General features: G+C 37.0%; 1 protein-coding gene across 8 annotated transcripts in view; it reads right to left on the bottom strand.

The window, feature by feature from the left end:
• The window catches only part of AFF3 (AF4/FMR2 family member 3), a 522,207-nt gene that overhangs the window by 149,670 nt on the left and 346,430 nt on the right, over nucleotides 1-26,107 (bottom strand). For 4 of the 8 annotated variants that reach the window (XM_034658987.1, XM_034658988.1, XM_034658991.1 and 1 more), the window contains 2 exons: nucleotides 25,974-26,025; nucleotides 6,695-6,748 (listed from right to left, as the gene is read on the bottom strand). In XM_034658987.1, the coding sequence (XP_034514878.1) occupies nucleotides 6,695-6,748; nucleotides 25,974-26,025 (106 nt within the window). The remainder of the gene's footprint in view (nucleotides 1-6,694; nucleotides 6,749-25,973; nucleotides 26,026-26,107) is intronic. The other 4 variants (XM_034658989.1, XM_034658990.1, XM_034658993.1 and 1 more) reach the window with 1 other exon arrangement.

Here is a 26,107-nt window from a genome sequence, read left to right as displayed (position 1 = left end):
CTTCTTTTTCTAGTTTCTTAAAGCAGAACTTTGATAATTGATTTGAGATATTTTCTCATTTCTGATGTGAGCATTTAGTACTATAAATTTCCATCTTGACATTGTTTTAGCCATATCCCATAAGACGTTGATATGTTGTGTTTTCAGTTTCAATCATTTTTATGTGTATTATAAATTTCCTTTGAAATTTCCTCTTTGACCTATGGGGTTATTTAGAAGTAAGCTGTTTAATTTCTAAGTGTTTGGAGATTTTCCTGTTGTCTTTCTGTTGTTTATTTTTAGTTTGATTCTGTTATGGTCAGAGGATATACTGTATATGATTTCTATTCTTTTTAATTTGTTAAGGTTTGTTTTATGACCCAGAATAAGGCTTATCTTGGTGAATGTTCCATGGGTACTTGAAAAGAATGTATGTTCTAAGTGTTGTGGGGTGAACTGTTCTATTAATTAATTCTAACAGATCCTGTTGCTTGATGGTATTGGTCAATTCCTCTATATCATTGTTGATTTCCTGTCTAGTAGTCTATTACTTGCTGAGGCTGGGGTTTTGTAATCCCTGACTATAACTGTGGATTTGTCTATTTATCTCTTCAGCTCCATCAGCTTTTGCTTCACGTATTTTGAAGTGGTTTTGATTCTAAATATACATTTCAGGTTGGTATATCTTCTTGGTGGATTGATCCTTTTATCATTATGTAATTTCCCTTTTTGTCCCTTGTAATTTTCCTTGCTCTTAAACCTACTTTTAAAATATTAATATAGTCATTCCTAATTTTTAAATTAATTTTTACATGATGTCTCTTTTTGATAGCTTTGCTTTTAACCTACATATGCCATTGTGTTTGAAATGAGTTTTTTGTAGACACTAAGTAGCTGGATCATTTTTTAAAAATCCACTCTACCAATCTCTGTATTTTAATTGGTGTATTTAGACCATTTACATTGAATGTAATTATTGATATGTTAGGGTTTAAGTCTGCCATATTATCAGTTATTTACCATTTTTATCTTTTGTTTCTTACTCCTCTTTCTTTTTCTTGCCTTCATGTGGGCTACCTGAAAAGTTTTTAGAGTTCCATTTTGATTTATTTATAATATTTTTGAGTATATTGCTTGTATTGTTTTCTTAAGGTTGTTCTCTGTATTGCCACACATAGATCACTTATCACAGCCTACTGGTACCCACTTTGAGTGAAATGTAGAAACTTTAATTCTATTTAAGTTCCTTCATCCTCTCTACTGTGAAAACTATCTTCACCTATTCACCTGGGTTTGGAATAGTTTTAGAAGTTTAAGTCTGAAGTATTCAAGCCCTGTGGTCTCTGAACTTCCAGTGTGACTCTGAGGCCTTGGAGCCATTACTGCATCCAATAATACCTTATCTGACACAGGCACCAGGCCTAAAGCTTATCTTACATAACACACCCTCCTTTATGTCCATAGATGTACTTTAAGAAAGCATAAGAATATAACCACGGACCGTGGCTTAGACCTCAGATGTAACACAAAAGCCCTAGGCAGAAGGTCAACATCAATATATTGTGTCATGTTTTTGGTTGCAATTGGGTAAAATGAAGTACTGGGTATTGGAAGGTACAGATTTCACCATGGAGAGCCACTTGACTTTCAGAACTTGGTTCCTATTTTATCTCTGAATTCTAGAAATTACAACCAATAAAGCAACTAATCATGTTTCTTGCCCTTTTTTGCATTTCTAGCCCCTGGGTTCACCTAGTCAGTGGATGAAAGTATACAGTTCTAGACCACGAGATGCATTATGTTCTTAGGTCACTGTGCTAATGCCTGACTAACCCACATTTCAAAATGTTCAGGCAATAACTAAGGTGAATTTTCATTTTGTAGTGATTTTATATGCCTATCATATATTTATTACTAAAATATCCATTATATTATGAGGAAATATATTAGGGGCAAAATCAGTATATATTTGGTGTAATGGTAGAGAAACTGAGCTAGAATTTGAAACATGTGTAGCATTATCACAGAAGTAGGAGAGGATCTCATGTGAGAACCAAGAAAGACTCTCGGGAGAATTAGAAGAATGCACTTTCAGCAGAGCGAATGGCACGAACAGAGGTAGGTAGAAGAAAGATCCCAGAGCACCACAGAGGAATAGCAAGTACCAGTTTGGATCGTGCTTTGGGTATGTGGGGATTGAGGGTAGGTTGTGTAAGATGAAGCTAGAAAAAGAAACAGGGGAAGATCGCAAAAGATTCTAAAATCCAGGTTCGGAATTTGGACTCAATTTTTGTCAGTACATAGTTACCAAACATTTTAGAGCAGAGAAGTGGCATGATCAGAACTGTACCTTTTTAAATTTATTTATCTGGTTGGGGAGGGGCAGAGAGAGAGGGAAAGAGAGTCTCAAGCAGACTCCCCTCTGAGCTCAGAGCCTGACATGGGGCTCGATCCAATGACCCTGAGATCATGACCTGAGCCGAAACCAAGAGTCAGACACTTAACTGACTGCACCACCCAGGCAGCCCCAGAACTGTACTTGATAAATTAATCTGGCAGCTTCATAGAGATGGTATGAAGAAATGGGGGAGGGGTAGGGAGATCAGGCTTTTATAGAGGACAGGGAAGGGAGAAGGGAAGGCCTAAACTCAGGTGGCCATAGAGACTTACAGAAAAAGAATTATATAGAAGCTGTGGGCATAGAACTTGATAGGATATAGCAAGTAACCAAGTCTTGGGGCCAAGGAAGGGGAGAGAGACCATGGTTTTGCATGTGGAGGTCACTGTTAGCAAAAATAGGTGATATAAAAGAAAGAGCAGGGGGCAAGAATGGAGAGGAATATTAGATTCTGAATACGTAGGATTTGGGGTCTCAGCAGGTGGCAGGAAAGACTGGCTAGAAGCTCAAGGAAGACATCAGAGTTACGGATCTCAATTTGAGAGGCATCTGGACAGAGATGAGAGTTAAAGCTATGGGAATGGATAAGATCACCATGAGAAGGATGTAGAAAAAAAGAAACAGACTAAAGACTGAACCCTTGTAGGGTGGCAGACAAGGAACAGATGGTTCAAAGAGGGCATGATCGATGAACAGGGTCACAGGCTGCAAAGACATCACAGGAGTTAAAGACTCAGAAAGGGCCACTAGTTTGGCCCAGGGACAAATAGGTCATGGTGGCCCACAAGTAGCAGACAGGTAGTGGACAGGTGGTCAGGAAGAGGACCCTTGAGAGTAGAGCAGCTGCAATGGTTGATGGCTGGGACTGTTGTTGTTTTGTTTGGGAAAATATGAACAGACTGTAGGCCCAGGTAGGAAGAGTACCTAAGAAAAGAACAAGATAGGAGGAGGCAGATGAGGTGAGGGGCACCAGAGGAGAAAAGGATCAGACATTTCTTCCCCCAAGACGGGAGAGAAGCAGGTGGGGATAAAGCTAGGAAAAAGTTTAAGGTGAAGACAATGGAAACATAGGGTGTTGCTCCAAAAGTACCGTACTCAGGACCAGATTCTTTTTCTTTTTAATCAAAAAACTCTTTTTTTGCTGAAATTAACATGACTCAGTTAGGGCAAAGGTGGTTTTCCTGATCTGACTAATCATCAAAATTAATTGTGAAACTTTTCAAAAATACTTATTTCTAGGCCCAACCCCAGCCACACCCAATCCGAATCTCTGGTGGAGTGATCCAGGAAGCTGCATTTTAAAGTCCTTTCAGTGATTCTGAAGGTTAGCTGGGTCTGGGACCTCCTGAGCATTGTTTTTCAACCCAGGATGTGTATCAGAATCACAGGGACAGGCATTGATTAACTGAGGCTCTGCAGAGCACAAGTTCCCCAGAAGATCTGATGTGCACCCTGGATAAGAACCACAGTAAAGAGACTGGACTGGGTAAAAAAAAAAAAAACCCACCCCCCTTCCCCCAAAACCAACAAAAAACCCCACAAACAAACAACTAGTTGGATAGAATGCTGAAATTCACTGTACCGACTGGTTCTCTGTTACTTATGTCACTTGACAATTTCCTTTGGACATTTCTCCTATTGAAACAGCATCTGCTCCTAACCTGGCTGTCACAGGTGGACTGATGTGTTTCTCTGTGACTTCTCAGTGCATTTCCACAGGCGGCCAGGCCTGTGGGGATGCCATCTGTGGCTCTTTGGAGAGAGCCTGGCTTTGAAATTTTTTGGTCTTTTTCAGGGAAAAACATACAGAATAACATTGTTCATTCTCTGAACGAATGACACAATGTATCTTATAAAAGAAACAAAGATGCAGAATGGAGGAAAGAGGGTAGAAAAAGCAATGATGGTTCTTATTAAACTAACCTGAAAGAAAATATTGTCATACAGATTCATAATTCGGCCAGAAAATTCCTTGTACTGTTTGGTCGATTTTTTTTTTTAAAGCAACAGGAACAATACAATAATTACAGAAATGAGAGCCTGTCACATAGCTGCTTGGCTCTGAGGGAGGCCATAAGCCCAGCCCTTTTAATGCCTCTCAAAGAAATACAAAATTTTCTTTTATCCCACATGATGGTGTGATCCAATTCCTGCTCCAGCAGCCCCAATGTATCATCTGTTGAAGTCCTTAAGTTTACGGCACAGAAGGAAACTGTCAGCTCCTCTCCCCTTTTACAGGACATTCACATTTGCATACTCAACAGACAGTACAAGCCTCAAAGGCCATATTCCCCCAAGTGCGATAATCCTACTCTTAAAATACAAAAGATATGATAGTAGTATGAAAATACTCTTACCCGGATGAAGGCTGGCTCCAGCTGTGGCTTAGTAAGTCAAAAACTAGTAAACTTGCTTGTAATAACATCCTAAAAATTCCAAAGGTTATTTTCCCCTATCCACAGTTAAAAAGCCATCTCCTACAGAACAGTGTCACATCTGTGACGTGTCCAGATTAAGGCAAGAGGTTTCTTGCTTCTAGTAATTTGTCTGGTTAGAGATTAAAGAAAAAAAAATCTGTCTTGAAGCTGTCAGTTAGTATTTTTTAACTTAAAAAAAAAAAGCCATCTTGACGCTTTGCAGCAGAACTGTGTGATTTTTAAACAGAGGTAAATTCTTCTCCATATCAGGTATCTGATAGGTTTCTTTCTTTCTTTTTTTTTCTTTTTTTGCATTTTAGCACGAGGCAAGCAAACAAAAGGTTATCCACCAAGTTTCAAATGCATTTTAGTAACATAAAATGAAGTTAGCTTTCTTTGATATCGAATTACCTACGCATCTCACTGAAAAAACAAAATCCTCCTCGCAATTAATAAAGAATTGTGGTATTCGAACAAAGCTGGATGCTAAGGATCTTCAAATTCCAAATCTTTCCATTCCTGGATGAGCTTTGGTATTCAGATGTTAATAGGATGCCTGCTTTTATTTTTGGCCAGTGTTCAGGCTAAAGAGTCTGTATAACAGACTTTTTCCATCCTATGACCTCAGTTTTAGGATTTCTTTCTTGCAAAATGTTAGTTATTTTATTTGGCAGATTGCCAGAACTCCTTCTTACTTTCTCTCTCTCTTCTCTTTATCTCTCTCTTCTCTCTTTATCTCTTCTCCCTTCTCTTTTCTCTCCCTTCTTCACCTTGCCTATCTTCTATTCTTTGGTAAGGTATGGTTTTAAATTAAAGTCCAGCTGGTCCAACACTTACGTGGTATTTGATAGGGTTGCTAGAATTAGCAAATAAAAATACAGGATGCCTAGTTAAATTTGAAGTTCAGGTAAAAAATGAATATTTTTTAAAAATATAAATGTGTCCCAAATATTGCATGGGGCATATTTATACTAAAAAAACCCAAAAAACTATTTCCAAATATTGCATGGGATATACTAATACTAAAAAATTATTCCTTGCTGCTCTGAAATTCAAATTTAACTGTGTGCCTTGTATTTTATCTGGCAATACTAGTTTGGAGGTTAAACAGAAGGGATAAAAAAACAACAAAGACATCTATTTACAACTGGAAAAAGAGAAATTTCCATTCCTATCCTACTGAATGCTTTTTGTCTAGGCATAACTCTCTATGGCATTGGCTTATTTTTGACCATCCAGTTTTACTAACAGCCCCACAGAGCATACCACATCCTGACACTGTCTGAAGAAGTCCACAGGGTTTCAGCTCTGGATCACCTGAGTCCAGAACTTGCAAAATGGGTCCCGCAGACAGCATGGGATCGTAATCCAGCCACAAAACCAAACAAATACTCAAGTTTTAATCAATCATTCTCCTTCAAAATTTGTACATCCAATTTAATATTTTCAAAGGCACTGAAAGAGTCTTCTCTCTATAGTTCCCACTCTGAGGCAATTTAGCATGGTTAGTAATAGTAATTATTAGGAAAAGCAATAGAATTCAATTGTACTTCAAAATGTAATAAAATGATCACCTCTTGGACATTTTGAAAGGGAAGATGAAAATATTGATATGCTCCAGACATTTAAAGATAAGATGAAGATCTTAATTACATTAATTATTAATTCAAGTGTATTTTCCAACATCTAAGTATACCCAAGGGGGACATGTAATTCAGAAATGATGTTCTCTTGTTCAAAGACATATTAATATTCAGTATTCTGAAAATATGTTGAAGTCTGATAGTCAGAATGGAGAATGTATGAAAGTGGGGTTAAAAGTACGGGTTCAGGAATCAAACTAAATTCAAATCCCAGCTTTGTCACACACTAGCTGTGTGACGCTGGCCAAGTTACTTACCCTCTCTGTGCATCATTTCCCTTATCTGTAAATGGAGATAACCATTCCAGAGAGCTGTGAGAATAATACGAGTAAAATGCTTAGAATAGTGCCTACCACATAGTAAAGTGCTCAGTAAATTTTGGGGGTGAGGATCATAGCCCAAACTGTCAACAGGAAAACAAAACTCACAAAATCAGAGATTGGCTCCATTTTTACAATTGGCCCAGGAGAAAAATGATTTTTTTCCTGTGGCCAAATGGATGGTATATTTATATTTTCAAAATTATAAATAACAGTATTTTATGTATTTATCCATTAAAAAATCTTCTCTTTGTTTTCAGAGTATAAAACTTCTCGGGTTGTGTGAAATTAGCATCAGATTGTTTCAAGAAGTGAAGTTATTTGGTTAACAGTTCAACCAAACTATTGGTTGTTTTTCTTTCTCACCTTGCTTATTATTATCTTTACTCTCCCCAACTCCAAAAGCAAATGAATAACACTCTTTCCCCCATCCCTACAAGCTAATTAATCTAACTCAATCCTCTAAGCTTAAGTGTTAAACAGACTTTCAAATGAAATCGTCCCCGGTCACTGGGTTTCCTGCCATCTGGTCACTTTGAACTTCATTTGTTTGTGTTTTGAATCAGGAATGGAGTCCAGCAGTGCTGGGTCTACTCTACCATGCAGCTCAGGTGTCTGCAGAAAGAGTGCTTTCAAGTCAGATACCGCTAGGGTAATATCCTGGCTGGGCCACACTACTGTGTGCTCCCCGAGACTTACTTTCTTTATCTATAAAAAGAGAGATTCTAATACTGTCTACTTTTCTGGTTGCTATGAAGATTTAAAGAGTTGATTCATCTACAGGGTGATATTATGTTTCAGTTTACACCTGTCGTCCCTGCATCACTGTTAGAGTATATAGTTATCCGATTTTTATTAGGCATTTAGCACACAGACTGGCTAGGTACTATTCAGGATTTGTTACCTCTTAATCATGATATACCAACACGTTTACTATTCTAAAAAAATGCTTTAAGTCCCACCAAGTCCTCATTTTTAAAGCAGGGATGGCCTGTTTAACATAGATGAGTGCGTGCACGTGTGTGAAAGTTTGGTCGCCTGCCCACGATCCCTACCTTCCCTGTTCCTTTGTCTATTTCAGCTATTTAAGAAGTTCAAAGTGGGGGTGGAATTCTCTGTGGTAGAACCTTGAGGGCAGAGGCTTAAATATTTTACATGCTTTGGTGGGATCATGTGAGTTCTGCTTTAGCAAAATATACTCTGCCAACAGCAGAAGGCCCTCTGAGGTGAGCAGGTGGCGAGGGGTGGGAAGCTGTCCTTTTACTTCTGCCAGCTACTTGGATTGTCAGATGAATTCCAGATTCCAGCCTCTGCTCTTTCCAAGATCTCTAACGCTGTGCAGTAATGCTACCCTTCCTTACTGTCTATAACCTCCTGCCTCCTCCCAAGCTCTTTGGGACACAGTCTTCTTGATGATATGGAGGGAGGGCAGATATTAAGGGCTTTTAGGGACATACCAGCCCTTTGCGCAGAAACAGGATTTCTCCCTTAAAATAGCTTCTGCTTCATGTGCCCCCTGCACCAGGCCACAGACTGAAAGTGGTTCCTGCAAGTGGTTCTGGAGCTTGCTGACCTAGCTGAGATTGAGGCCACAGCCAACTGCGAAATGTTGAGTCAACTTGCAACTCTGAGACTTCGATTTTCTGTTCTATAATATGGGATGTAATAATGCAATAATACACCTCATTGGATTATTGTAAGAATTAAATAAGACAACATGTCCAGTACAGCGTCTGGCACAAAACAGGCATTTAATGCCTGGAAAGTATCATAATGGTACCAGGCTGCCTGGGAAGAGATTAGCACTAGAAGCAAAGAGAGTCTGTGTGAGCTGGGGACGGGGAGAGGGAGAGAGTTCAATCTGTAAATATATAAGCTCTGCACTTTGGAGGTTTACATCTTAATCAAAATCTGTAGAAGAGAAAGAACAAATCGCTAGTGGTATTTCTGAAAGAAGATAAGAAAATGCATAGCAAATGTATTCCAACCATCCTTTGTGTTATTCTGCATTCATTCGTTGATTCATACCCACAATTTCTTATTGCGTATGTATTATGTTCTAAATAGCTGGGCAAAGCTTCAGCACAAGAGCATGAAGAAGCTTTATAAAAGAAAACATTTGGAGGAAGCATAATCAGTCTGCTAATGCCAGGCAATATTTATTGATTACCCACTGCAATCAATAAATATGGTAATATTTATTGATTTACCACACTCTCCCATGGCCCAAGTGACTCCTCAGAAAAATGTTGCCATCTGCTAAAGCCACAGCGAATACAGAGTAGCTAAAGTTTATTAATTAATGTCTCTGTGGACTCGAATTGCTCATTGCAGAGGTGCCAAACTCACGTCTAGAAACTGTGCCCACCTTAATCATTAAGTGAGGGGAGCGGCTGCTTATGCTATCTACTTAGGGGTCACTGAAAAGCTCATCCTTCTCGTGCATCGTACACTCCAACTATCTACCTTCTTGAGTCTGTGAACGGGTCCTAAAATTTTCTGAGCTGTCAGGCCTCCTTCGAGCTCAGGCTTTCCTTGGTCCTGTGAGAACACTTATAGCTTCTCTGAGGGGTGTACTGCAGGGTTTAAACTAGCCGCACTCCGGTAGTGTGGGCCTGTGGCAGAGCCGAGTGGGAACAGACTCACTGGATACAAATCTCTGGACAAGCTTCTTATACTCTTTCAGTCTCAGTTTCCTCATCTGTAAAAGATGAGGAAGGAAGAACTCCCTTTTGAGGCTACGGGGAGGCCTGAGGAGGTCGTTTACCTAAGGTGACTGAGTAAGGGCTGGAAACATGGGGGGGCTAGCGCACGTGATTTCCTTCTGCTTCCTCACTCCTTTGGCACAGACTACGAATCATCAGTTGGTCAGTAACCTGTAGTGTGTTGGGAACATTGGCTGGCAAAGGCGGACTGGTGTGGTTTGACCTATATTTTAAAATCTTAAATAAGAATAGAAGATGTCAGAGTAGTTGTAGGTAATGTTTTGTGATTCCATTCAGTACATACACTTTCATAGGGTCTGATGCAAAATGTACTTCTGTGTGGTTTATGTTCAAAAAGGATGAAATGAGTATATTCCCAAAATAACTCAAGGCAGGAATTCGAATTATGAATATCTTCATAAGCAGCACTACTGGCAACAGCTAAAAAGTAGAAGGAACCCAGGTGTCCACTGATGGATGAATGGAAACACAAAACATATACACACACCATGGAATATCATTCCATTATGTATATATATACACCATGGAATAGTATTCAGTCATAAAAAGGAAGGAAATTCCTTTTTAAAAAGGAAAGAATTTCTGACACATGCTACAATATGGATGAACCTCTGAAGACAGAATGCTAAGTGAAATAAACCAGACACGAAAGGATAAACACTAGATGATTCCACCTATACGAGGTCCCTAGCACAGTCAGATTCATAGAGACAGAAAGAAGAGTGGTGGTTGCCAGGGACCAAGGGAGGGGGAGATGGGAGTTATTGACAATGGCAATTCATTAATTCAGTGTATTAGCAGAGTTTCCACTTGGGGAGATCAAAGGAGTTCTGTGGATGGATGGTAGTGATGATGGCACAACGACGAGACCGTGCTTAATGCTACTAACCTGTACACTCAGAAATGGTTAAGATGGTGATTTTATATTACATGTATTTTGCACAATTAAAATTTTAAAAAGACATTATATTACAAAAATACTGAGAAACCCTGACCTAGATAACACTCTGAGAAGTGTGTCTGGATGGAGCCTGGTCATGAAAGAGAAAGCGTGAACTAAATGGGGCAGGGAATACACTCTCTAGTTTTTCTGCAGAATTCTCTTTTGTGAGCTCTGGGACCATGGGCCTTCCAGTCTGGTGTAAGAACACAAAAGAGAAGGTTTGTAATCTTGTTCTGTGATAGCATAATTTCCAACCTGCATTCTTGGGTTCATTTAGTATTTTAATTTGGGAGTACAGCCAATACGATAGCAATGTCTAGATTCCCCCTCAGGTAAAACTGATAAACACATCTCTTCTCTTTGAACAAGGCTGTCCAGCCTTGGACTCATTGGTATCTGACTGTTGGGTCAAGGTCTTCCTTCCTTATTGAATAAACCATACCTCTCAAAGGCCTTCAGCCTAAGTTAGTTCATCTACATAATGAGGGGGTCCAAGGAGCCCTAAAGGCCCTTCCCATTATATTTTTTATTCTTGGTGTCTGAGAGTTGAAGAAACAGAATCTGGCCAATTTTTTTCTAGGCAAAGGCTGTACACCAGGTTTCTCATTTTCTTAGCAGACAGAATCCTGGCAAATTACTTAAACAGATACGGAAAGGAAGTCTCTGGGGACAAACACCTCATAGACTAAAAGAACAGCCACAGTTCATTATTTTAGATACGGATTGCTGTGGCCAAAATAAATATCAGGAAGGTTTCAAACTTCTCTTTACACACACACACACACACACACACACACACACACACACACACACACTATAAAACCATCTTTTGGTAACAGTTCTCAAATCAACTTGATCTCTCAACTTCCAGAACCTATTATACGATCAGTTTGAATAACCTTATTATTAAATGCACATGTATAAATGACAGATTTTGGCATACAATTGTTTCTCTGTGTATTTTTTCCTCCATATTTAACATTTCTAAGGCAGCTCTACAATGGGCATGAGAAATTTTTAAATGAATATGGTCATGGTCTGTTTATATCCCTCCAAAATTCATATGCTGAAATTCTAACCCCAAGTGAAGGTATTAGGAAGGCCTTTGGGAGGTAATTAGAATTAATGCCCTTATAAAAAGGAATATAATAAAGCTTACTCTCTCTCTCTCTCTCTCTGTCTCTCTCTCCTCTGCTCTCCTCCATGTGACGACACAGTAAGAAGACGGCCATCTGCAAACCAGGAAGTGGGCCCTCACTAGATGCTGGATCTGCCAGCACCTTGATCCTAGACTTCCCGGCCTCCAGAACTTTGAGAAGTAAATTCCTAGTGTTTCCAAGCCATCCAGTCTATGTAGTTTGTTTTAAGAACCTGAACTGACAAAGACAGATATTTTTCATTGATATGGCTACATTAACTTTTCATCTTTATAAATGACTCACTGAGTTGGACATTATACACCTGGAAAGGATCTTTGGGCATCATCGAGACCCACTCTGTTCTACCAATCAATGACAGCCACATCTTCCAAGACATTTAAAAACAGAAGTCAGTGGTAAATCCTTTAGCCTCCTCCAGGCCATGCATTCTTCACAGGGGGGATGTAAAGCCATGCATTCCTTGCCTATGCTCCTATTGTCTGAAGGCTTGGGGGAGACCTCATTCCAGTTAACATCTCTGGACTAGACTAAGCACTCCCCTTTCTTTTTAACTGCCTCAGCAACACTAGAAGACCTTTTGAAACTTTTGTTTCTATCACCCTTCACCCCTTCTCAGTTTACTCTTTTTTTTAAAGGAAAGATTAAAATTCTAACTGAGCTCTGATCATTACCAACTGCTGAGACAGGGTTGTTTTCTTTTATAAGTCATGAATCCTGTTAGGATTGCAGTAATAACCGTTTATTGGGTGCCTATCAGGTAACTGGCACTTTCTATACATTAATTTCAACTACTGTATAAACTTTGGAGAAAGAACATTGCATAAGTCATTCTAATTCAGTATGAGCTTACAATAATTTCCAAGTCTTTTACTGTACCATGTGCACACCTGATGGACCATTCTTCTTCTGCCTCCTTTGTTTATTTATTTTTTTCTCCTAGGAGGTTAATACTTTGTGTTTGATCCCACTTCTTTAATTTAAGAAGGTGATTTCAAATATTTATGAAGTTTTTAACATTATAGGTGCTTTGTTCAATGAAGGGTCATCTACAAATGTAGAAGGATCCTGCCTCGGGATTCTTCTACAAGCGTAAGCTATTGACCTCTCATTTGAGAGTAGATTTGTCAGAGGTTGGCAAGTCTGGATTAAGCAAGCACAGTGACCTTGTCGAACTGTGGCCTTCACAGTATCTTGGGAATCTCCACTTGCTCATTATTCCTAGAACTTTCCTAGCACAGATGACAGTTTGGCAGGATCTCAATCTACTCTTCCCTGCAGGCACCACCTTAATTGCTTGCTCTTCCTGGCCTGGTTATTGTCTCCAGAGAAACTTCAGAAGAGCTCAAAGACAGCAGTAGAGTGGGACAGAGATGTTAAAAGCTTGGCTTGCAGGTTCCGAATCTCAGGTTTAAAGCCTGGCTTTGCCACTTCAAGCTATATAGAGCAAAAACCTTAATTCTCCTCTTATTGTCTGTAAAATAGGGTGTTATCGGATTTTTGCTAAAAATTAGAGGTGATAAAACATGTAAAGTGTTAGGCATAGTGCTTGGTCAAGGCAAAAGCTCAAAACAGGTCAATTATTATTATCACCAGGTAGAAAAGCTGCCACATAAATTTATCCTTTCTGTAAATTAATTTTGTTATTTAATTGAGGTAAAATTTATAGACAGTGAAATGCATAGAACTTCAGTGTAAAATTCAGTGGGATTTTGATAAATATATTTCCTTCTTCCACAGCCCAAATTAAGATATAGAACACTTCCATCACTTTAGAATTTCTTTATGACCCCTTCCAGTCAATCCCTAGCCCTTCATGCAACCACCAGCAATGAATGAGAGTTCTTGTTGCTCCATACCCTCACCAGCATTTGGTGTTGTCAGTGTTCTGGGTTTGGACCATTCTAATGCCCATTCTAATACTGGTATCTCATTGTTTTAACTTGCATTTCCCTGATGACATATGGAGTAAGAGCAGGTATTCATGTTAAGGTCTTTAGCCCATTTCTAAATTGGGTTGTTTTCTTATTGTTGAGTTTTAAGAATTCTTTGTATATTTTGGATACCAGTCCTTTATCAGATGTGTCTTTCACAAGTATTTTCTTCCAGTCTTATTCTCTTGACATTAACTTGCCTTCTTAGTCTCATCTTCTCATTCTTTTCACATTGGTTTTCATGCAGCAGATGTTTTTAATTTCAATGAAATCCAGTTTATCAGTTATTTCTTTCATGGATTATTCCCATGGTGGTGTTTCTAAATAGTCATCACCATACCCAAGGTCATCTAGGTTTTCTCCTATATTATCTTCTAGGAGTTTTATAGTTTTGTGCTTTAAATTTAGGTCTGTAACCCATTTTGAGTTAACTTTAGTGAGGGGCATAAGGTCTGTCTAGATTCACTTTTTTCTATGTGGCTCTCCAGCTGTTCCAGCACCATTTGTTGAAAAGATTTTGGTCCATTGTACTGTCTTTGCTCCTTTGTCGAAGATCAGTTGACTGTATTTATGTGGGTCTCTTTTGTTCCACTGATCTATTTCTTTATTCTTTTGCCAATACCACACTGTCTTGATTACTGTTGCTTTACACTAAGTCTTGGAGTGGGTAGTTTCAGTCCAATTTTGCTCTTCTCCTTCAATACTGTGTTGGCTCTTCTGGGTCTTTTGCCTCTTCATATAAACTTTAGGATCAGCTTGTTGATACTCACAAAATAGCTTGCTGGAATTTTGATTGTGATTGCACTGAATCTACAGATCAAGTTGGGAAGTTTGTTGACTTTTGATTAGACATATTCCATTGTGTGAATATATCATAGCTATTTATCCACTCACCAGATGATGGATATTGGTGTTGCTTCCAGTTTTTTACTATTATGAATAAAGCCACTACACATACTCTTTTATGAATCTTTTAAAGGACACACATTCCATTTTTCCCGCATGACTGCTACAAAGGGAATTGCTGGGTCATGCAATAAGTATGTGTTTAATTGCTGGGTCATGCAATAAATGTGTGTATAAGAAATAGTCAAATGGTTTTCAAAAATGGTTATACCATTTTACTTTTCTACCAGCAATGCATGAAATTTCCAACTGCTCCAGATAACACCACTATTTGGTGTTATCAGTCCTTTCAATTTTAGCAGGTAGGTGTAGTGGTATCTCATTGTGGCTTTAATTTTTATTTCCCTAAAGAAGAATGTTATTGAAATGGCATCTTTTAAGTCATCAAAGTGAAATGCATCTTTTAAGCAGCTTGTTAGTCATTTGTGTATATTCTTTTGTCTGTTTGAGGAGGTTGCCCATTTGAAACATTCCTTTCTTTATCATTTTGTTATTGAATTGTCAGAGTTCCTTATATATTCTGGATATAAATTATTTGTCAGATATATGTATTGCAAATATATTCTCCCAGTTTGTGTCTTGCCTTGTCATTGTGATGAGAAGGTATTTTTAATTTTGAGGAAGTCTAGTTCATCAGGATTTTCTTTTATATTGTATGTTTTTGTGACCTCTGCAAGACAGCTTTGCCTATCTAATGTTGTGAAGATATTCTCCTATGTTTTCCTCTAGAAGCTTTATAATTTTAGCCTTTATATTGGGGTCAATGATTCATCTCAATTGTATGTGGTGTGAGATTCCTATTTTTTTCTCCAGCAGTTGCTCCAACACTATTTGTTGAAAGGATTTGGCTTTTGCCACTGACCTGCCTGGTGATTCTGTGAAAAATCAATTGACCATATATGTATGGGTCTATTTCTAGACTCTATTTTGCTCCATTGATTTATTTGTCTGTCCTTATGTCAGTGCTGCACTATATTACTTCAGTTTTATAAGTCTTGAAATCAGGAACTGTAAGGCCTTCAACTTTGTTCTTCAAGACTGTTTTTTTTTTTTTTTAAAGATTTTATTGATTTATTTGACAGAGATAGAGACAGTCAGCGAGAGAGGGAACACAAGCAGGGGGAGTGGGAGAGGAAGAAGCAGGCTCTCAGCAGAGGAGCCCGACGTGGGGCTCGATCCCGGAACACCGGGATCACGCCCTGAGCCGAAGGCAGACGCTTAAGCGCTGCGCCACCCAGGCGCCCCCAAGACTGTTTTGGCTATGTAGATCCTTTGCTTTTCTATAAAAATTTTAGAATCAATTCATTATTTTCTATAAAAGTGTCCTGCTAGCCTTTTGATCAATATAGTGTTGAATCTACAGAACAATATGAAAAGAACTGACATATTAACATAATTAAATCTTCCAATTCATGAACATCTGTCCATTTACTTATAGTTTTCAGTGTACAGGTCTTATGTCTTTTGTTAAATTTATTATGTATTTTTGTCATTGTAAATGAAATTCTATTTAAAATTTCATTTTCCAGTTGCTTATTGCTAATAAATAAAAACACAACTGAGTTTTGTATGTTGACCTTGCTTAATTTATTTATTGACTCTACTAATTGCTTATTAAATCTCTGAGGATTTTCTCTATAAACAATGATTCTTTTCAATCTTTATGTTTTTCAGTTCCTTTTCTTGCCTTATTCCACTGACTAGAACCTCCAGTACAATGTTGATAGTGGTGATAAGCGCAGATACCATTGCTCTGTTTCTGATTTTAGGAGGAAAGTGTTTGATGTTTCATCATTAAATATTATGTTAGCAGTAGGTTTTTTATTGTAGATGCCCTTTATCAGGCTGATTAAATTCCCTTCTTGTCCTACTTTGCTGAGATTTTTAAAAAATCATGAATAGGTGTTCAAATGCTTTATCTTCATTTATTTAGAAGATCATATAGTTTTTCTCCTTTATTCTATTAATATGGTGGATTACATTAATTAATTTTTCTGTTAAACCAACAATGCACCCCTGTGATAAGCCCCACTTGGTCATAGTTAATCATACTTTTTTTCATATATCACTGGATTATACATGCTAATATTTTGTTAAGGAATTTTGGAATATTTATGAGGGATACTGGGTTATTTTCTTTTCCTATGTTTATGTCAGATTTTGGTATCAGGGTTATACTGGTCTTTTACAATGAACTGGGAAGTTTTTCTTCCTCTATCTTCTGAAAGAAATTGTGTAAGACCGATAGTTTATTTGTTGGTATTTCATTGGCATAAACATTTTTTATTTAAAGTTTTGACAGAATTTACCTGTAAAACCATCTATCCCTGGAGTAATCTTCTTTGTGGAAAAGTTCCTATTACAAATTCAACTTTTTACAATAGTAATAAAGCCATTCAGATTTTCTAAATGTTCTTGTGTCATTTATGGTAAATTGCATATTTTCAAAGAAAGTGACTATTTCATCTAAATTGTCAAATCAACTGGCTAGAAGTAGTTCAGTATATTCAGTTATTATTGTTAAAATTTCTGTAGGATGTGTGTTCATGTCCTCTCTTCTCATTGCTGATGTTGGTAATTTGTGTTTTCATTCTTTTTTTTCTTAATTATTATCATCAGTGTTTGTTAATTTTATTAATCTTTTAAAAGAATTAAATTTTGGCTTCATTGATTTTCTCAATTATTTGTTAACTTCTATTCCTATTTTTTATTATGTACTTATAATTATTACGGGTTTAATTTATTCTTCTTTTTTATAGCTTCTTAAAGTGGGAACATTAGTTATTGATGTTCAACATTGTTCTTTTTTTTTAATACAAGCATGAGAAGCTGCAAATTTCTTTTTTGCTGTGTTTATTGTTTTAGTGAATCCTGTAATTTTCATAAATTGTACTTTCATTTTCACTCAGTTAAAATTACTTTCTAGTTTCTATTGTGATTTATTCTTTAACCCAAAGACTATCTAGAAATGTTATTTAACTATCAAATACCAAGATTATTTTTTGCCATTGACATAATGTAATCATGCTGTGATCATAGAATATACTCTGTAAGATTTTGATCCTATGAAATTCATATTTCTTTTATTGCTCTCAATAAGGTCTGTATTGGGTGAATGCTTCGTGTGTACTTGATAAGATTCTGTAATTTGCACTCGCTGGGGGCAGTGTTCTATAATGTCAATTAGGTCAAAGTGGTTAATAATGTCCAAATAGTCCATATACTTGCTAATATTTTAAGTTTTCTACTGATTATTGAAGAAAGGGATATTAAAATCCTATAACTATTATTAAAGATCTGTTAGTAAATACATATATAATTATGATTGTTACGTTTTCCTTATTAACTAACCTTTTTAGCATCAGTTAAAGGTCTTTGTCTGAAGGTCTATTTCACAATATTAATAGTGTCACACTGGCTTTCTTATGCTTACTGTTTATAGGCTATCTTTTCTACCATCTGGCTTCAAACTATTTGTGTTTTTATATTTAAGTTGCTCTTCTTGTTGACTTGAAAAGTCTTGATTTATGCCAGTTCGACCATTTTCGCCTTTTAACTGGAGTTTTTAGTCCATTTACATTTAATACAAATATTGATATGGCTGGGATTAGATTTACAATTTTTCTATTTCTTTTGTATCCATAACTTCTGTTTTTTATGTTCTTTCTTTTCTCTCATGTATTGTATTAACCTATTTTTTTTTTTTTTTGGTATTTTAATTCCTCCAATGACTTAATTTCAGCTATGCTTTTTTGGGGGTTGTTTTTAGTGGTTTTTCTAGGTATTGCGCTATGTATACTTTTCACCAAACTTAGATTTCATATTATAGTAATTCACATAAAATGTGAGAACCTTGTAGTCATGCAATTCCATTAGCCCTTTCTTATTCTTCATGTTATTTTTGTCATATTCATAGTTGACCCTTGAAGAAGAAGGGTTTGAACTGTGTGGGGCCACTTATATGAGATTTTTTTTTTCAATAAATACAGTACAGTACTATAAATATATTTTCCTTATGATTTTTCCAACGATATTTTTTCTCTTGCTTACTTTATTGTAAGAGTATAATATACAACACATATAACACACAAGATATGTGTCAACTGACTATGTTATCTGTAAGGCTTACAGTCAACTGCAGGCATTAGTACTTAAGTTTCTGGGGAGTTAAAAGTTAAGTTGTATATGGATTTTTCATTGCATTGGGGGGAGTCAGAGCCCCAACCCCTGCATTGTTTAATGGTCAAGTGAGCACTGCAAATCCCACCAAACAATATTTTTTTACATTAATCTTTTTTGCTTACACATATATTTATTTTTTCCTGTATATAATTCCTTCTTATAGGGCTGAGTTTCCATCCGATATTATTGCCCTTCAGCCTGATAAATTTCCTCTATCATTTGTTGTAGTGCAGGCCTACTGGAATGAATTCTCTCTGATTTTCTGTATCCAAAAGTCTTTATTTCACCTTCTATCTTGAAGGATATTTTTTGCTAGAGTTAAAAGTATGGCTTGACAGTTCTTTCTTTAGCTTTTTGTTTTGTTTTGTTTTTTGTTTTTCAGCACTTCAAAAGTTTTTGCGTTGTATTCTAGCCTCTGAAGTTTCTGATAGGAATCCTTCAGTTAGCTATATCACTGCTCCCCTGTACATGTCATTTTTTCTTTACAACTTTCAAGAGTTTCTCTTTATCTTTACTTATCAGCAATTTTACAATAATGTTTCAAGATGTGGTTTTATGTGCATTTATCCTTCTTAGGGTTAGCTGAGCTTCTTGTATTTATAAGTCAATGTTTTCACCCAGTTTAGGAAGCTTTCAGCTATTATTTTTTCAAAATTTTTTTTCTGATCTCTTCTCTGCCCTCTCCTTCTGGGACTCCAATCACATGTACATTAGACTATCTGATATTGTGCCATAGTGCACTGAGTCTCCTTTCATTCTTTTTATTTTTATTTTTTTTTTAAGATTTTGTTTATTTGACAGAGAGAGACAGCCAGCAAGAGAGGGAACACAAGCAGGGGGAGTGGGAGAGGAAGAAGCAGGCTCCCAGTGGAGCAGGGAGCCCGATGCGGGGCTCGATCCCAGGACTTTGGGATCACGCCCTGGGCTGAAGGCAGACACTTAATGACTGAGCTACCCAGGCGCCCCGCCGTTCATTCTTTTTAAATATTTATTCCCACTGTTCTTCATATTGGATAATTTTTACTGGCTATCTAGTGAACTTTTCATTTCAAATATTCTTCTTAGTTCTAGAATTATCATTTGGTCCTTCTTTATAGTTTCCATTTCCCTGCTAAAATTTCCCTTCTTTCACAGTCATTATGATAATGTTTTTTGTTTTCCTTTACATCCTTGAACATATTATAATGGATGCTTGAAAGTTCTTGTCTGAAAATTCCAACATCTAGATCACCTCAAGGTCTATTATAGTGACTACTTTTTCTCTTGTTTATGGATCCCATTTTCCTATTTCTTCACATATCCTTTAATTTTTGATTACATAATGAATATTGTCAATGATACATTATAGAGACTCTAGAGTCTGTTTTCTTCCTTTAAACAATGTTGACTTTTTTTGTTCTATCAGACAAATTATTAGCCGATCGCCTAAAACTTGTGGGTACTTAGTGATATACTTTGTCATGATCCATTTTGGTTTTGTCTTTAGTTTTTAGGATGACCACTTTATTTTTAAAGCATAGACTCTCTGAATTTTCCAAAAACAAAAAACCCCGAAAAAACAAAACCCCCCCACAAAACTCAAGGTGTTTACCAAGCTGTTATAGTTGGATGGGATTCAAATTCCAAACTGTACAGGCAGTACTTGTAGGCAGTAGGCAGCAGTTGAAATCTCTGCTCAGCTTTTCAGCTTTCTAGCTATTGTTTTCCACTAGGCTCACTGGCATCTCACCCACACATATGCAGTTTAGGGGTCATCCAAGGATTGAGAGAAATTTACATAAAGAAGTGGAACCCTATTCTGTATGGTTCCTTGCTTTCTGGAATTTCCTCCCTTAAAGCCCATCTACTCTGGCAGCCCTGAACTCCACTTTCTGACACTTCAAGCAAATATGACTGTGGCTTTTTCCTTGAATTCTAGTTGCTCTTTGCAGATTGAAAGTGCCCTCAGGGGAGAAGCTGTAGAAATGTAGATCTCAACCAGTCCATTCCCTTTCTTTCAAGGAACAAATTCCCAACATTATCTGCCTTCCTTTAGTCAACCTCTAATGCCTTCAAATAGTTTCTTAAAGAGTATTTTATCCAGAGTTTATAATAGTAATTGTAGGAGAGTTAATCTAATATAAGCTCTTCTATTATACACATAACTGGAACTCTCTCACAGAAATTTTAATTTATGAGTTTTTCTGTGCATATGTTAAGAATAAATTATATCTGTCATCTTTATGAATACTCATAGGATCATTAAATAATATATTCTGAGGGGGTCCTCAGGTAATATCCAGACAACTTTGTCCTACCAGGCAATGACTATCTGAAATTTGTCATGATTAATCTCCTGTTTTTATTTATTATATTAGTTTCAGGTGTACAACATAATGATTTGACATACAGTTGACCCTTGAACAATGCAGTCAGTGCCGCAACCCCCATACAGTTGAAAATCTATGTGTAATTTTTGACTCCCCCCAAACTTAACTACTAGTAGTCTACTGTGACTGGAAGCCTTACTGATAACATAAATAAGTCAATTAACACATATTTTGTATGTTATATGTATTATATACTGTTTTGTATAATAAAGTAAGCTAGAAAAAAGAAAAAATTAGGAAAATCATGAGGAAGAAAAAGTACATTTATAGTACTGTACTGTATTTTATGAAAAAAAAACAAAAACCCTGCATATAAGCAGATCCGCGCATTATAAATCTGTGTTGTTCAGGGGTCACCTGTATGTATATATTGAGAAATGATCACCACAATGTCTAGTTAACATCCACAACCACACATAGTTATAATTTTTTTTCTTTTTTTTCTTTTAATGCTTTTTATTATATTATGTTAGTCACCATACAGTACATCCCTGGTTTCTGATGTAAAGTTCGATGATTTATTAGTTGCGTATAATACCCAGTGCACCATGCAATACGTGCCCTCCTTACTACCCATCACCAGCCTATCCCATTCCCCCAACCCCCTCCCCTCTGAAGCCCTCAGTTTGTTTCTCAGAGTCCATAGTCTTTCATGCTTCATTCCCCCTTCTGATTACCCCCGCCTTTCTTTATCCCTTTCTTCCCCTACCGATCAGCCTAGTCTTATGTTCCATAGATGAGAGAAACCATATGATAATTGTCTTTCTCTGCTTGACTTATTTCACTTAGCATTATCTCCTCAGTGCCATCCATGTTGCAGCAAATGTTGAGAATTCGTTCTTTCTGATAGCTGAGTAATATTCCATTGTATATATGGACCACAACTTCTTAATCCAGTCATCTGTTGAAGGGCATCTCGGTTCCTTCCATGATTTAGCTATTGTAGACAATGCTGCTATGAACATTGGGGGTGCATATGGCCCTTCTCTTCACTACGTCTGTATCTTTGGGGTAAATACCCAGTAGTGCAATGGCTGGGTCATAGGGTAGCTCAATTTTTAACTTTTTAAGGGACCTCCACACTGTTTTCCAGAGTGGCTGTACCAACTTGCATTCCCACCAACAATGTAGGAGGGATCCCCTTTCTCCACATCCTCTCCAGCAATTGTTGTTTCTTGCCTTGTCAATTTTTGCCATTCTAACTGGCACAATTTTTTTTTCTTATTTTGAGATCTTTTAAGATCTATTCTCTTAGCGTCTCTCAAATATACAATAGAGTACTATCAACTATAGTCACCATGTTGTTCATTACTTCCCCAGGACTTATTTATTTCACAACTGGAAGTTTGTACCTTTTGACCACCTTCCCCCATTTTGCCCATCCCTCACCCACACCCCACACCCCACACCCCTGCCTCTGGAAACCACTGATCTGTTTTTTTTTTGTTTTTGTTCTTTTTGTTCTTTTTGTTTTTTTAAGATTTCACATATATGTGAGATCATATGGCATTTGTTTTTCTCTGACTTATTTCATTAAGCATAATGCTCTCAAGGTCCATCCCTGTTGTTGAAAATGGCAGGATTTCCCTCTTTTTCATGGTCAAATAATATTCCAGTGTGTGTGTGTGTTTGTGTGTGTTTGTGTGTGTGTGTCTTCATGTGTGCATGTATCACATTTTCTTTGTCAATTCATCCATTCCTGATCACTGAGTTCACTTCCATGTCTTGGCCATTTTAAATAACGTTAATGTCTTGCTTTTAGAAGAGGCCAGGGAGGAAAGATGCTTCTTCAGGGAATGAGTTCCCTGTCTGGAGATTCCCTATTATACACTATAATTTAAATTCATATAATGGCTTTAAATGACTCACAGGGTCACTGAATTATAGAGACAGATGGATGTATAAGCATTACTAAGGCTGAGCTTGTCCCACTAAACCATGAATGCAAAAGAGGCATCTTTCCTCATGTTTTGTGTGGATGTTATCTACACTTTTCTTCGCTCTGCTTCTTCACTCCTTCAGTTCCCATGGAGCTCATCATTTTTGGTCTGTTTTACTTAGGTTCTTTCACCTTATTTCATCTTCTGGCATCTATAAACTCTCTGTTCTCCCAGCTTGACTTCCAAATCATTCTGCTTGCTCTGAACCTTAATATTATGAGTTGAATCATTTCCCCTCAAAATTCATATGTTGAAATTCTGGCCTCCAGGACCTCAGAATGTAACCTTATATGGACACAGGGTCTTTATAGGGGTAATAAGGTAAAGATGAAGCCATTAGGGTAGGTCCTAATCCAATATAACTGGCATCTTTATAAAAAGGGCAAATTTGGACACAGACATGCACAGAAAGAATATTATGTGCAGAAACACAGGGAGAATATGGCCATCTGTAAAACAGAGAACAAGGCCTGGAACAACAGAGCCTTCCTTCACAGAAGAAACCAACCCTACTGACTGATCTTAGACTTCTAGCCTGCAGAACTATGAGACAATAAATTTCTGTTGTTTAAGGCACCCAGTCTGTGGTACTTTGTTATGGAAGCCCTAGCACACTAATATACTTACCTCTTAACAAATAATCTGATCAGTTTTTCTACTTGATTCTGACTCAAGTCTCTGCTTTGTCTCCGAAGATCCACTCACCCCTCAGTTTGGTAAATGGGCAGAAAAGCAAAATATCTGATATGTGTCCTAATTTTTTCACTCAAGTTGAATGACTTTTCTGATCCTTAGATTCCTTGTATATAAAATAAGGATATCGTCCCTACCCTACCTGTCTACCTAAATAAAGCTCAAATAAGATACCGCGAAGAGCATGTAAAATGCTACACAAATCTCAGGCATCCTGAGTCCTTGCTCTTTGTTCATAATATGATCCTCCTCTTGCCTAATTACAGGAGAACTACTGTTAGAGGGCTCAAGTTCAGAGTTATCCCCTTTTTAAAACAGATTTATCTATTTATTTGAGAGAGAGAGAGAGAGAGCAGGGGGGAGAGGGGCAGAGGGAGAGAAAGAGAAAGTCCCAAGCAGACTCTGTGCTGACCCCAAGATCAGGACCTGAGCCAAAACCAGGAGTCGGATGATTAATTGACTGTGCCACCCAAGTGTCCCCAGAATTCTCCACTTTTAAAAGAGAAATCCTTTCAATCTAAGACTTTATCTCACTATTTCTAGTTCAAGAGGCAGAATGTGAGGCAGATGATGAATGTGGGGTGATGTCTCACGCTTTTAACATTCTGACATCTCCAGAGGGTTTAAAAGTAATTCCTCAAGCAGTTTATTTATTTTTATAAGAGACTAACATATGGAAACCAATTCTTTTAGAGAATAGGCTTTTTAGAAATGCTTAAGAGAAGAAGAACTAATGACACATCAAACTGCATTAACAAAATTGGGGTGTGTATTGAATGCGATTTTAAAGTTTGTAAAATTAAATGTGGAATGTTAGCAGTTTTTCAACATATTTTATATGATCTGTTTTTAAGATGATTTTGTTAATGAGAATTTGAAAAATTGTTGTTTCTACAATAATTAACACTTTTATAAAATTATTTATAAAAATATAATTTATTCCCAAATAGCTTACTTTCTAGTTGCATTGATTCTTATCCAGTTTCAAGTGTTACTCAAAAGAACCAAATTTTTAAGTGAATCTACCCTTTTCAGTTCTCTAGAATGCCTCCAGATGGCATTAAAACCCTTTCCCCATTATATTTTGCAGCACAAAAATTTAAAAATTAGTGCTATTTTACCACTTAAGACCAGTCACATTCATTATATCATCAAAAATCATGACAGTAGGACTATTTAGAACTTTTAGGGCAATATTTTAAGAAAGACAAACATATAATTATATCCTTTATGAAATACATAGCTCTCCTATGGAAGCCAAAGCATCTTTCTAGACTGAGAAACAGATCTTGGACAAAAAAAGACATTCAAGAATATCATATCACAAAGTGTGATTTCTGATGAATAGCAGTTTCGATGCTGAGTAATTTGAGCATTGGCCTACACATAGACAAATTCACAAAGCTGTCTTACAATAATAAAACATATCTCACCCCTCAGAATGATAAAAAGAAAGATTCTTAAGGAACCAACCTGTTATTGATTCCTGTGAAGCTAAAGTAATTTGTTAACTTGTGAATTATTTAATTTAAACTTTGGTGGAAAAATTTGGTAGCAAATTAATCATTAAAAACCCATTTGCGGGGCGCCTGGGTGGCACAGCGGTTAAGCGTCTGCCTTCGGCTCAGGGCGTGATCCTGGCGTTATGGGATCGAGCCCCACATCAGGCTCCTCTGCTATGAGCCTGCTTCTTCCTCTCCCACTCTCCCTGCTTGTGTTCCCTCTCGCTGGCTGTCTCTATCTCTGTCAAATAAATAAATAAAATCTTTAAAAAAAAAAAAAAAAAACCCATTTGGATTCTTTGAGTACTGAGAGGAAAAAGACAAAATGTGGAGTGAGGAACACATTTGTAAGTGCTTTTTCTTTTGTTTTAAAAACTGCATTTGTTAAATCAAAAAAATAACAAATTCTTGGGATTCCAGAGATAATTATAATCATATTTTTCCACATAATTCCGAGGTGAGGTTGTAGATGGCAGGCTTTTAAAATGACATTGGTACCACACAGGTATGCAGGACAGAATATCCCCCAGTATGTGTGAAAAGTCCTGTAATTATTTATGACAGTGCTGAAAGGCTCCAACAAAATTCTAAAGGGTTTGCCTCTCCCTGACAATACACACCCTGAAATCTTATTACATTTCTATTTTATAAGGAGGAGTATTTGCATTTTTAAGATTACTCTTACTGTGATAGAGCATAAGAAAGACCTCAAATTGCATCCACACCCAAAAGCATTTAAAAAGACATCATCATGAGAAAGAGAACCACAGGCTTCCTTCCATTATTATGATTACTCTTACAAGATACTTGCACTGTTTCATATTATAGGCGTATTATCTGGATAGAAACAGGAAAGAGACTTACGATGTATTCGATGTGCCATTGTCTGGACTCTCTGGCTCAGCATCACCTTTCTCTTAAAAAGGAAGCAGGAAAAAAAAATACCAACATGTGAGTGTTATGGTCTCTAAGATTTAAGAGAGATTAAATATATTTCC

Source organism: Ailuropoda melanoleuca, chromosome 4, assembly GCF_002007445.2.
Source record: "Ailuropoda melanoleuca isolate Jingjing chromosome 4, ASM200744v2, whole genome shotgun sequence".
NCBI lineage: Eukaryota > Metazoa > Chordata > Mammalia > Carnivora > Ursidae > Ailuropoda > Ailuropoda melanoleuca.
The sequence above is the reverse complement of the archived record's forward strand: the minus strand, read 5'-3'. Positions and strand labels throughout refer to the sequence as shown.